This window comes from Eumetopias jubatus, unplaced genomic scaffold (assembly GCF_037043125.1).
Source record: "Eumetopias jubatus isolate StellerSeaLion01/CBP00866 unplaced genomic scaffold, mEumJub1_p1.0 scaffold_7, whole genome shotgun sequence".
Classification (NCBI taxonomy): domain Eukaryota; kingdom Metazoa; phylum Chordata; class Mammalia; order Carnivora; family Otariidae; genus Eumetopias; species Eumetopias jubatus.
The window spans coordinates 98,418,396-98,431,141 of NW_028274813.1; the positions used below are offsets into that span (position 1 = coordinate 98,418,396).

Genomic DNA, 12,746 nt, shown 5'->3' on the forward strand with positions numbered 1-12,746 from the left:
ACTACGTGAAGGTATTACTTTTGAATTTAAGAAAAAATAACATTTCTCTGGTTTAAACAAGCTAATGCCTGTGAGGAAAGAAAATTTTTTTTTATACTTGTGATTCATAATGTTGAAGCAAAAAAAGTGCACGTACATATGACACACTTTCCATAAAGGTAAATATCTGCAGGAAGGAAGCACGGTTGCAACAGTCTTGCCTTAGAGTTTGGCACGTGGCTTGGCTGGGCGGTGATCTGCTGAAGCAAGAGCCACGGCCTTGATTATAGGGGTGGGGGCGGATAAACGCGCCACAGCCGCCCAGCCCAGCCTGTTCTCACCGGCCCGCAGGGACAGGTCCCCCCACACAGGCCACCGCCCGTTCCGTGGGCCCACACACCCCACGGGCGTCCACCCTTGAGCCTACCCCGAGCCCTTACCTCTACTTCCCCTGCCTCCTGCTGCGGTATAGCCAGCCCTTCTTGCACGTCTGGCATGACACTGCTGGAACTCTCTCTGATGAAAGCGTCTCCAACGTGCTAAACACGCACGCCCAGCAAAGACCACACAACAGCAGTGGCAGCCCCATAACACGCTTGAGAAGGGCGTGAGCCCCACGTGTGTTCTTTCCGTGATGAATAAGAAGAGCTCTTAGATGGCAGGAGAAGATGTTCCAACTGGGTCCTAGGCGCAGCAGGGCCTCGTCTCAGCTGCTGGTGCGCAAATCCCTGACCTCCTCGGATTCGGTTTCCTCCACCATATAAAGGGGGGTGTTCTGGCTGCCGCATGCGTTGTGAGGACCAAGCGAGGCCCTGCGGGGGGACATGTGAAGGAAAAGTGTTCATGTTTTTCCCCTCTCTGGGTCATGCAGATGTTGACTTTGTAATCTTAAGCTCTCCTTGAACTATCAGGAGAAGGTTCTAGCCTAACTGAAACTTGTTGCGGGTATATAGGGTTTTGTGTAACTACCTCATCCTCTGCCCAGGCTTCCCAGGCTCGGCAGGAATATCTCGAGAATCACGTCCAGGCACAGTCGTCGGCCCTGGACAGTTTCAATGCCACGAACTCAGCCTTAACGTCGGACTCCATCGGCCTGCAGGTACTCATCTGCTCACTGTTAGCCTGGGGGCCCTCTGTTGCGGGGGCAGGCACGCCTCACCAGGTGTGGGCCCTGTGCCTTTGTAGAAAAGCAAGTCACGGGATGTCTTCAGAACATTATGCATCGGGATCCTTCAGGCATGGCCCCAGTAAAGACCCCGCCAGGACGTGAAGGAAATGAAAGGAAGTGCTTCCGAGCGGAGGCTCTCAACCTTTGAGTTGAATTTGTTTTTGCCTTTGTTAAAATGGGAGTTTAGATCCTGAGCTCCATGCTAGAGGCGGCCCTTTCTCCAGCAGATACCCAAGTGGGTCTTGCGAGTCAGTGCCTAGAACAGCACATCAGCCCCTGCTCCCTGTAGCCCCGGTTTCAGGAAGCCCCACCCAGGCACAAGACAGACAGACTTAATCACAGGCGGTCTGTAGTCCTGCGTGGCAAGGAGCTCCCAGAGGCTGTGAAGCACGTTTCCCTAACTTAGAAATTATTTCGCAAGAAAAGAAATCCTATGCATGCCGACAGGGAAGCAGAGAGACTCGGGGTCCTCCAGATGTGTGTTGTCAATCCACTTCTGCTTCCGATTGCTCTCGTGAGTAATCTGATTTGCTGGGAGCTCACCAGGCCAGTGCCACCCGCTGTCACCCTTCTGGCTGAGTCCTGCGTCTCCTATGCAAATTAACCTGGAAGTGTTCAGGACAGAGTGTTAACATTCACCAGAAACAGCTTCCTTGGCTTTAGTTTCCAGATATGCAAACAATCGTTTCTGCCTCTCCTCCAAGTTCATTTGGCTCTTATCTTTTTACCCTCCTCTTAAAGGTCCCACGGCTATTGCTGTCCTTCCCAGTTCTACGCAAATGACTCGTCAGATAAACAGATTTTCATGTTGGGATCATCCCCTTCCCCATGAACCTAATGTTGTCCAGTAACAGCTGTTAGAGCAGCAGTGCCAACCACACAGAGTAGGCGCAGCAGTGGGCCCCGGTGGCTGGGAGGCCATTTCTGGTGCGGTCTCGGAGCCTCTCCCTTTTCCTGCTCCTTCTTAGTGCACGCCCAGTTTCCCCTGGCCTCCAGCCTGGCCCTGCTCTGGGTCTGGTTTAGTCAGTAGCCTTGGCTTTCCCTTCCTGCTGCCATCCAGAGGGGTTGGCCAGGCTCCTTTCCTTCTCTCTGGGGCATCTCACTCCTGGCTAACTGGGAGATGCTGCACCTGCCCTGAGCTCAGACCTGGTTGGTACAGGTACTGACTTTCTGGTTTTTCTTCCCCACCGTTACTTCCGATCTGCCATCCCACTGGCGCCCCAGGCCGTGAGGTCAGCTGTTAGAACAGGGTCAGGGGTGACCCAGGTACCCTGACTGGTTGCTAGTTATGGTCCAGCCTCTTGGCCCGGGGCAGACCGAGGAGCTTTATCATGAAAAGATTAAAAATTATTGTTAAAAAGAAGAAGAGGGAGAAAAAGAAAAGAAAGGCACCATATCACAGCCAGGAAATTCAAGTGAGTCTGAAGATAGTTGGTTTCTTAATTCTGCAAGGCCCTGACCTCTCCCATTGCCCAGACGGTCCCATTTTCATTATTATTGGCCGTGAGACCAGACCCTTGGTTTGATTTCACAGAAAGTCAGAATGGGAAGGAACTGCTGATCTCCAGTCCCCTTGTTTTATGGATCAACAGGCTGAGGCCAGCAGAGAGAAATGACTGGAACAAGGTGTCTAGCTAAGTAGCAGAGCCAGGATTAGAACTCTGGTCTCTGGGTCCAGATGTAGGCTCATGAGCACAAGAGTTGTATCTGTAAAGCCAGCGGGCCTTGGAGAGAGGGTGGTAGGGCCAGGTGGTTTCGAAAGCCCCTTGCAGCTCAAATATTTTCTGATTCTGTGCTTCCAAATGGCTTCTGTATATTCTTTAATGTCAGTGTACCTCCATCAAAAGTCTTTTCTCCTGATTCAAGGAGGTTTAGGAATGAGAGGCTTTTTATCCAAAGGGGAGGCTAAGGACTTGAGGAAGCTTCAGGGACTGATCATCTACAAAGAAGAAAGGTGTTAAAAAATGGGTCCAACACCAGAGTTTCCATGTCTAACTTGAAAGTTGAACACAACTTGGGGAGGTGGTAGATGGTGCCCATAACCCAGTCCCGAGTGGTAAGAATTCGGGTTATGGAGGCCATTCTCTGTATGAGGAGTTGACCAAGTAGAACCCAAAGCACTAACTAACACCAGTATTAATGTAATCGTTCTTGCTCCAGTGTGTGGCCTGGAGCAGTAATCAACAGGCTTTTGACGCTTGTCAGGCACCTGTCCAGAGTCACCAAACTCTGCTCCCTGGTGCCCCTTCATCACCACCGTTCTCTAAGAGGGGAAGGTGACGCCCTTGCAGGCATTACCAGCACCTCAGCCGTGCTGTCCCGTGCTGACAGGCAGTCCACAAACACAGCAGTGACGGCCCCTTTAAGGAAGAAGGGCAAGACCTCCATTCTCCACAACACGTTTTGTTTTTCGATTTTGTTCTGGGAATTTGAAAGATACAGAAGACACAGGGAAGGAAACAGATATCCTCCATAATCCTCCCACATAGCGATAACCTATTATTTGGATTTTGGTGAAATTCATCCTAGTCTTTAAAGTTTCTCTGCATAAACACATTTGAATAAATGCTTATACATTTTCCTTCTCAAAATGGGATTTGTTCTAGCCTTACTATTTTCAAAACTCAATTTTTTTCTATGTGAAATGATGCATTATGAACACTTTTCCTTGGAAAGACTCCATTTTAGGCTGTTTCTGTCCATCCTAAGCAGCGGGCAGAGGCTCGCTGGGTGGGCAGAGGCTCGCTGACCTCTTGCCCACGGCTGGGGGGACCCTCAGCCCCTCAGACACCAGCGTCCCGGCTTGCAACTGCCGGGGCCTGACCTCTCTTTCAATGGTTAAGGGCAAAGGGACATCCCGGTGCATGACTCTGGCCATGTTTACTCACATTGCCGGATCTGGTTTTGATTTCTTTTCCATGTCCCTAGAAAACCCTGGTTGATGTTACTTTGGAAAATAGCAGCATTAAGGATCAAATGAGAGATCTGCAGCAGACCTACGAAGCATCCATGGGCCAGCTGCGGGAAAAGCAGAGGCAGCTGGAGGTAGCGCAAGTTGAAAACCAGCTGCTGAAGATGAAGGTAAAGTGGGGGAGCACTGATGTCCCCCTGACCCTTCTCTTCTTTCCTGTTTCTCCTCTCTCTTCCCATCTTCGGTAATTCCATCTCCTTTCCCACATTTTTGTGGCCAACTCCACAGGGCCGGGCTTGAGGGCACCGAGGGGGTTTCTGTGTTCGCTGCTGTCAGTCTAGATTGGGATGCCCCATGAACACCCCCAGTGGGCACTCCTGCCCCGGCCCCGGTGGCCTCAAGGGCCGCTGAGACCATCGTCAGGGCGCCGCTGTCACATACTGAGAGGGCCCTGGGGGTGCCCACAGGCCTGGGACTTCAGAAGCTTCACTATTTAGATTTTCTCTGACGTCTCAAGGTCTTTCTCTCTGGCGTGAGAAGAAAGAGCCTGAGAGCACGCAGGAAGAAGATCCGCGGGTGACCGAGGGCTCCGGGCAGTGTCCCTCTTGTCCACCAGGCTGCGCCTCTTCCTCAGTGGGGCTTCTCCTGCCTTGGAGGTGTTAGAGCCCCTTCCGGACGTGAAGCCTGGATTGATCTCCTACCCCCTGGTAGGAGCAGACCCCTGGGTGGCTCGTAGAAGGCACTCAGTAAATTACTTCCTGAATGAATTTGTTCGTACTTAAGTCTGTGGCTTTCCAATTGTGTTCAACACAGCAGTAGGCAATCCTAGGGGAGTGTACCTCCTAGGTAGTGTATCCATATAATCTATTGCTCAAACCAGAATACATTTGGGAGTGAAAGTGGTGCTATTAAGAATTGAGTTGGGGGGGGGGCGCCTGGGTGGCTCAGTCAGTTGGGCGCCTGACTCTTGGTTTCGGCTCAGGCCATTATCTCAGGGTCGTGGGATGGAGCCCTGCGTTGGGCTCCGTGCTCAGCGGGGAGTCTGCTGAGGATTCTCTCTCCCTCTCCCTCTGCCCTTCCCCCTGCTTGCACGCCCTCTCTCTCTCTCTCAAATAAATAATTTTTTTTAATTGAGTTAGGGACACACACAGGGACATGTGGTCCCCCTTCGTGTGGGGCTGCCTCACACGGAGGGAGGGGTTGCCACATTTCACTGTGTTGTCACTGTGATTGTAACCCCATGGGTTTGGGCCCGCACAGTCTGCCTGGCCAAACACAAGCACCCTGACCAGATTGCTCAAGAGTAGATCAGCTCTTCTTTGCCTCACTTCAAACAGGGCAGCTCTTCTCTTTATTATTTCATATACTGTGTGTCTGAAGAAGAGTTAGCTTTGAAAAAAGGGGTGTGTTGCTGGACAAGCCAGAAAGTACCACTGACTTTCTCTTCCCTCCTGAGCTGGGCCCGCACAGGAACCAGGAGTCCCTGGCTGAGTGTTCCCCAGACCAGGTGAGAATGTTTCTAGATGCAATATTTAGGAAGGCACAAATGTATGGAAAGGCTGGCTCCAGATTTCTTACATGAGCTGAACTTAAGTCTCCCCTAGGTACTGTTTGGCCAGTGTAATTAATGGGACTGCTTCAACTCCACGTGGGCAACTTGCCTTCAAAGGCCTCCCCACTTCTCTGACATAACAAAATTTTAAAATAATGTATGCATGTGGTGGGCCGGGGCGGGGGGGGAAGAGCCCAACTGTATGAAAGGTAATCTAGAAATATGCCCGCACCATTTTACATTCTCACCAGCAGGGTGAGGTTTCTGATTTCTCGACATCCTCACCGACGCTTGTTACTGCCTCATTGCTGATGGCCATCCCAGGAGGGTGAAGTGTATCTCGTTGTGGTTTTGTGTTCTCTGATAACAGACGATGTTGAGCATATTTCATGCGCTTCTAGGTCATTTGTGTATCTCTTCAAAGAAGAAATTTATCAGAGCCTTCACCCATTTTAAAATTGGATATTTTATTATTGAATTGGAAAAACTGCTTATATATTCTGGATACAAGTTACCAGATACGTGATTTGCAGATCTTTTCTCCTACTTTCTGGGTTGTCTTTTCACTTTCTTGATGGACTCCCTTGAAGCACAGAAGTTTTAATATTAAATACCGATGAAGTCTTTCTGTTTATCTTCTGTCATGTGTGCTTTTGGTATCCTAAGAAACCACTGCCTCACCAAAGGTCATAAAGATTTACCTTATGTTTTCTTAGAGGAGTTTTATAGTTTTGGCTTTTACATTTAAGCCTTTGATCCATTTTGGCTTAATTTTTGGCTGTGGTGCGTTAGGCGTCTAACAGCATTCTTTTGCATGTGGCTGTCCATTTGTCCCAGCACTGTTTGTCAAAAATACCATTCTTTTCCCATTGAATGGTCTTGGTAGGTAATTTCTTGAAATTTATTTTTTTTATAACGCATAAACGATTCACTTAATTCAGAGTCAAATCTACAAAACAATATATTCAGAAATAGAATATCTGTAATACCCCCTTTTGTCTCTTATTCCTTCCTTCAATAGGTAACCTTCGAATTTTTGAATTTTATTGCTTATCCTACTCTGACCCAACTCTAATGATGTAGTGATCTTTTTGTCAGCCTACAACAGAATACTCCAGAATTAAAAAAGCATCTCTTTTGAGGTTAATTCGGGTGTGGAAATCTCATCCAGAAAAAAAAAGTTTGCTAAAATTGGTAACATAAAAGATAATAGAATTTCAAGATCAAAAGACATTAGGCAGGAAAAGTCCTTAAAAAAGGGGGATAAAGAAGACAGTGAAGCATGGTCGCATTTTAGAGAGAATTCAAAATCTTTTTAGAGATGGGGGAGGGACAGAAGGAGAGGGAGAGAGAGAATCTGCAGCAGGCTCCACACCCAGCGCGGAGCCAGACTTGGGGCTGGATCTCACAACCTTGAGACCATGACCTGAGCCGAAACTGAGTCAGACCCTTAACCGACTGAGCCAGCCGGTGCCCTGAGAGAATTCAGTTTAAAAGTGGCAAAACTGGGGGGACAGGGCTGATGCTTAGGTACATTTTTGTCTTTTGAAAAATTCACTCACGTGGAGGGTCTTTGTGTAAAGTACCGCTTTGTCTCTTTCTACCCATTGGCTAAGCCCCACCTTCTTGCTGTTCCCCTCCCAAGAGTTCCTGCTGCTCTGTCTCCTGCACACGCGGTGAGAGGTGCTGGTTCCCTGGAGCCGGCAAAAGCCGGAGCTCTGACACGAGCATCTTTGTAGGTGGAATCCTCCCAGGAAGCCAACGCCGAGGTGATGAGAGAGATGACCAAGAGGTTGTACAACCAGTACGAAGAGAAGCTGCAGGAAGAGCGGCAGAACCACAGCGCTGAGAAGGAGGCTCTCCTGGTGTGTATGTCACAGCCGCCGATGACGTGACAGACAATACTCGCTCCGTTATTGCTGGGAGGCTGAGGTAGCAGGGTTTCTGCTGGGAGGTGTCCGCGGGCTCTAACGTGGGTGAGGGTCAAGGTGTTTATTCATTGGCTCACTCACTCCCCCACTCCTCCCTCCTTCCCTCCCTCTATGCATCCCCCTCCTTGCTCAGAGGAGCCCCCAGTCTCTGCCTCTGACCACACCCCTTCTCTGGCTGGGCTCCCCATTTGCCAGTCTCCCGGCTGGTCCTGGGCTCGCGTGCAGCTGTGCCCTTTCTCCCTCCATTTGCTCCCCTTTCCCTGAAATGCCCTCGTTCCCTGCCCTTGCTCCTCCCTGAGCTCCTGCAAAGCCTTGAAAATGCCACCCTCCCCATGCATGAAGTCTCTGCCATCCGTGAGAAGTGTCCTCTGTGTTGGGAATCCCACACTCTGCGCTCTTCACTGTGGTGTTCTGTGGTCCCTGTTACTAGAGTTGGACTGTACACCTCACATCCTGGCTTCTCTAGGAGCGAGTGTGGGTTCCTTGAAGGCCAGGAGTCCACGCCTGCCTTATCTTGTGTTCTTAAAGCTCCATAAATGCGCTGAATGGTTGACCGAGTTTTGGGGCTTTGCAGTATGGCAGAAGGGTCTAGGCATTCTGCATTCAATTCCAGATATGGCCCTACTTCCCTTTATATTGTTGGCAAATACACTGACACACTGACACTGGGGTGTCCGAGAAAAGCCAGCCTGACACTTTGAGCATCCAGTCAAGGGAGAAATAACATTTGCAGGCTTGTTTTTTTTAAGACATAAGGAGTCGGGGGGAAGAAAGAACTGGGCCCATTAAAAAGCCACACGATGTTTATTTCCAGGTGAGAATCAGCATCATGGGAGTCCCTGATCTGAGTTCATTATACTCCTAGGCCCCAAGGGTGTGCTTTTAGAGAGACATCATGATTTAGCAAGGCCGGCGCTGTTTGGACCATAGTTAGCAGCCTCGGGACTCCAAGGCTGTGCTGAGAACAATGTGCTGCTTTTGCAGGAAGAAACCAAGAATTTTCTGAAAGCTATTGAAGAAGCCAATAAAAAGATGGAAGCGGCAGAGATCAGCCTCGAGGAGAAGGACCAGAGGATCGGAGAGCTGGACAGGCTGATTGAGCGCATGGAAAAGGTAACAGACACTGCTCTGGGCCCAGCGCCCACTTGCCCAGACTCCCGCCCCTCTGTGGTCCCGGCAGGCCTGTCTGAAGGTGTGAGGTGCCTTCAGCACCCATCCTGCCCGTCCCTCCAATTTGTGATTGAAACAGGAAAGACAAAGCTATAAAATAAAGGGTGAGGAGGTCCGACAAAGTTCTCATCTTTCCTATGGTAACTATTTTGATACTTTAAAAAACATTCTGTATATAATTATTTACAAAAACTAGTATTTTCGCACCCTGCTTTGCTGGGGTCCCAAGCACAAACTTCCATTTACTCATCGAGTAACCAAGCCTTCTTTGAGTGTTCCATCCATACCCTGAGTGGGCATGCATCTGGAAGGTTGGCTTTTCTTGGACACCCCACATCTGCCAGCCAAGTGGAGGACACCGTTTCTGTGGGTGTGGGTGGGGATGGGGTGGGTGGGGGAAGGCAGGAGCTCAGCTGAGGTAATGAAGCCAGTTGAGAGCAAGGGAGGAAGCCGGACGTTAGGCAAAACATGGAAAACGGGATGAAGGGGTGGGAAAGAGGAAAGAGAAGAAACAGGAAAGAAGAAAAAGGCAGGGTGACCTTTAGCAGGTGACAGCTGACTTCTGGGGGAGGGTAGTTTGGGGACAAGGCTGTGGCTGGTTTCTGGAGAATGGCTCTCAGCAGCATGTGGGTCTGCAGGGCAGTGGCCGCCTGCCAAGACTGTGACATCAGAGCCCCCGGTAACGCATGCTGAGCAACCCCCTTGTTGGTGATGAGCCAGGGAGAATGACAGTGTACGCAAGGTCAACACGGGGGCTTCCAGTGATTCTGAGAGAGGTCTGTCTCCTCACCTCTGGTGTCTGCAGCGAAGACCCCCCCTACGGTCCCCTGATAGGGCAAGGTGTAACCAGGGTGGGGATGGCATGAAACTTCGTACTCTGGAGCTTCGGGGCTTGTGGGGGCTCCCACTTTAGGCAATGTCTTTGTTTGGGAGGGACTTGAACAAAGTGAAGAGTCCATCAGTGTCACCTCTCCTCCTTGGGAAAACAGAATCCAATTTTTTATTGAAGAGAAGAGGGTAAAGCAGCATGCTTAAGACTAACATCAGGATTGGTTGGTAGTGGTAGTAAAGATTGGACAGTGATGGCATTTTCTAGAACTTAGGTGAGCTTTCTCCCATATTCCCTCTCCCTGGCAACAGCAGAAGATACTGGTCATGTGAATGCTCCCTATGGGTGACAGGTTCTCCTGCCATATTCAGGCACAAAGTGAGCGGGCAGCCTGGTTTGGGTAGGAAGCCAACTTCCTGCCCATGAGGTGGCTAAAAATATGGGTTTTAGAATCAGATAGACCTAGGGTTTGAATCTTGCCCTCTTTCTAGTTGTGGGCAGTTACTTGACTCTTCCAAACTGAGTTTCCTCTTCTGTAACATGCTGATACTCATCATTCTTCTGCTTAAGGCGCTGTGAGCAGTAAACGAAAAAAGTCCACACACAGTGCCTGGCCCAGTGCCTGGCATATAGTCATGGCTCAAAAATGTGGGGCTCCGATTTTTACTTTGTTACAGACTTGTCTATGTCTCTGCCCCCAGAGTCAGCTTTTTTTTAGCTGGACTTTTTTTTTTCTAGCTTATCTTCTTTGTACCCTTGGGATTCTGAAAATAGTATTTTTCCCCCACTGATTTCCCCATGGAGCCTGTGTGAGAGGAGATGGGTGGGAGGCCGGGGAGGGAGGAGGGTCAGCCTTCCCTGCCAGCATTTATGGGACACACGGTGTTCCCCAAGTCCCATTGGCTTTTTCTGCAGTGAATGAAAATGGATTGTCCTTTCTCTAAATCCCCTTTCCCATTTAGGCAAGAGATAGGCTTGCTTTATTTCGCTAGGATTAGGTAGTCCAGTTGACTGCTGCTTCTCCCTCAGAGATCCCCGTTTCAGAGCAGAAGAGGTCAGATGCCTCTCCCACACCCCGTGAGCAGCGTTTCCCCAGGCATGAACGCTGGCAGCGTCCTAGCCTGCTTGTGCCTATTTTTGGATTTTCAAAACACCTTTTTTTTTTTTTTTTCCTGATTAGTAGAAACCTTTTAAGGAGTGTGACCCCTCAGGGACCCTGCTGCAGGAGAGGTGATAGTCTGCTTGGGTGGTGGTTTCACGGGCATATACAAATGTAAGAAATCATCATGTAGTGTGCTTTTAGGATTTGTTGTACTTCAATTTAGAAAAAAAAAATCAAACTTTTAAAGTGTGCCGGAAGTGAGGCCTTACCCTGCTCTATAACGGCTTTTTTTGGGCGTCTGCCATGGGGGTGCTCGTTTCTGAAAGGTCCATCACTATTATTTCAGGGCTGTTGTAGACTTCCAGCCAGCAGCGAACCACGCTGTGTCTTTGCTGGAGAGATTTAAGAGCAAAAACAGATCCCCACTAAAAGTTGGTTTTCCTTGACGATGCTAAATCCATCAATGATAATGTATACTCTTCCTGCGAGGGCGGATTGTTGCCCCATCTCTTCAGTCTGTTCCTAGGGATACCACGGCTTGTAACTTCAGGAGTTATGGGAGTTAAAGTTTCAAAGATTTGCTTTTAATAATTTGGCAGTAAGAGTTTGTTGGGAGAATTTCTGAGAATGATGATGACGCACAGGAGTACTTAGGGCCTAATGTAAAATAATCTCCTGCCAATATAGTGAACAGGCTTTGATAAATTTCATTTGAAGGAAATCTACGACACCAACATCTGTAACATATTTCTAGAGCAGTTTTGGTTATGATGGGTGCTACATTTTTTTTTTTTTAAAGATTTTATCTATTTGACCAGCAGAGAGAGAACAAGCAGGAGGAGCAGCAGGGAGAGGGAGAAGCAGGCTCCCTGCTGAGCAGGGAGCCCAATGACGTGGGACTCGATCCCAGGACCCTGGGATCATGACCTGAGCCGAAGGCAGACGCTTAACCGACTGAGCCAGCCAGGCGCCCCTGGGTGCTACGCTTTTATTAACATTTTCCACTTTGAAGAAATAATAGTCCATATTCTTACATTACCTTTTTTGGATAGACTTTTAAGTTTGCATATATAAAGCAAAGGGTACATATCTTTATGTGCAGTTTGATATATGTGCTAGTTTCCTATGGCTGCTATAATAAATCACCACTGTTAGTGGCTTAAAACAACCCCAATTTATTATCTTATAGTCCTGGAGATCAGAAGTGCTAAAATCAAGGTGCTGGCAGTGCTGGGTGCCTTTTGGAAGCTCTAGAGGAGAGTCCATTTGCTCAGCGTTTCTAACTTCTAGAGGCTGCCTGCATTCCTTGACTCAGGATTCCAGCTGGCAGCTTCAAAGCCAGCAGTGTGGCCGTTTCCATGCTCTGTCTCTCTCCGGCTCCAGCCCTTCTTCCTCCTGCCAGTAAGGGCCCAGCTGGATAATCCAGGGTCATTCCCCCCCCCCCTTTTAAGACCCTTAACTTAATCCCCTCTGCAAAGTTCCTTTTTCTGGGTAAGGCAGCATATTCACAGGTCTCAGGCATTAGGATGTGGACATCATTGTAGGCGGGGGGCACCCATTATTATCCTGTCACAATACATTTTTACAAGTGAACCTATCTGTGTAAACACCACCCAGGTTAGTACATAGGATATTACCCAAATTCCGGAGATGCAGAAAATAATCAAGAATTTTGCAATATCACAGGCCACTGACTTAAGAGTATGGATTTTCATTTTTTAGAACTATAAATTCTCACAAGATATCTGAACCTAAGAGGATGGAATACTTGTTTATTTATTTATTAAAGACTTATTTATTAGAGTGCGCACAAGCAGGGGGAGGGGCCGAGGCAGAGAGTGAATCCTCAAGCAGACTCTGTGCTGAGCGCAGAGCCCTGACATGGGGTTCGATCTCATGACCCTGAGATCATGACCTGAGCCAAAACCAAGAGTTGGACACTTAACGGACTGAGCCACCCAGGCGCCCCATTAAAAAGAAACCTTGAATGGCTTTATCTGGGGTATTTGTCTCTAATTCATCAATACATCCATAAACGTACACCAGGAGATGTGGCATTTTTGAGCTTGCTTTGGACTCTGGTGGGTGGATGCGTAGACCCCAC

At 48.8% G+C, this 12,746-nt stretch overlaps 1 protein-coding gene across 1 annotated transcript in view; it reads left to right on the plus strand.

Moving 5' to 3' along the window:
* Positions 1 to 12,746, plus strand: part of MYZAP (myocardial zonula adherens protein) — an 85,832-nt gene that overhangs the window by 30,753 nt on the left and 42,333 nt on the right. Inside the window, exons 5-8 of the mRNA XM_028100156.2 lie at positions 965 to 1,078; positions 4,076 to 4,228; positions 7,350 to 7,475; positions 8,526 to 8,654. Of these exons, the coding sequence (XP_027955957.1) occupies positions 965 to 1,078; positions 4,076 to 4,228; positions 7,350 to 7,475; positions 8,526 to 8,654 (522 nt within the window). The remainder of the gene's footprint in view (positions 1 to 964; positions 1,079 to 4,075; positions 4,229 to 7,349; positions 7,476 to 8,525; positions 8,655 to 12,746) is intronic.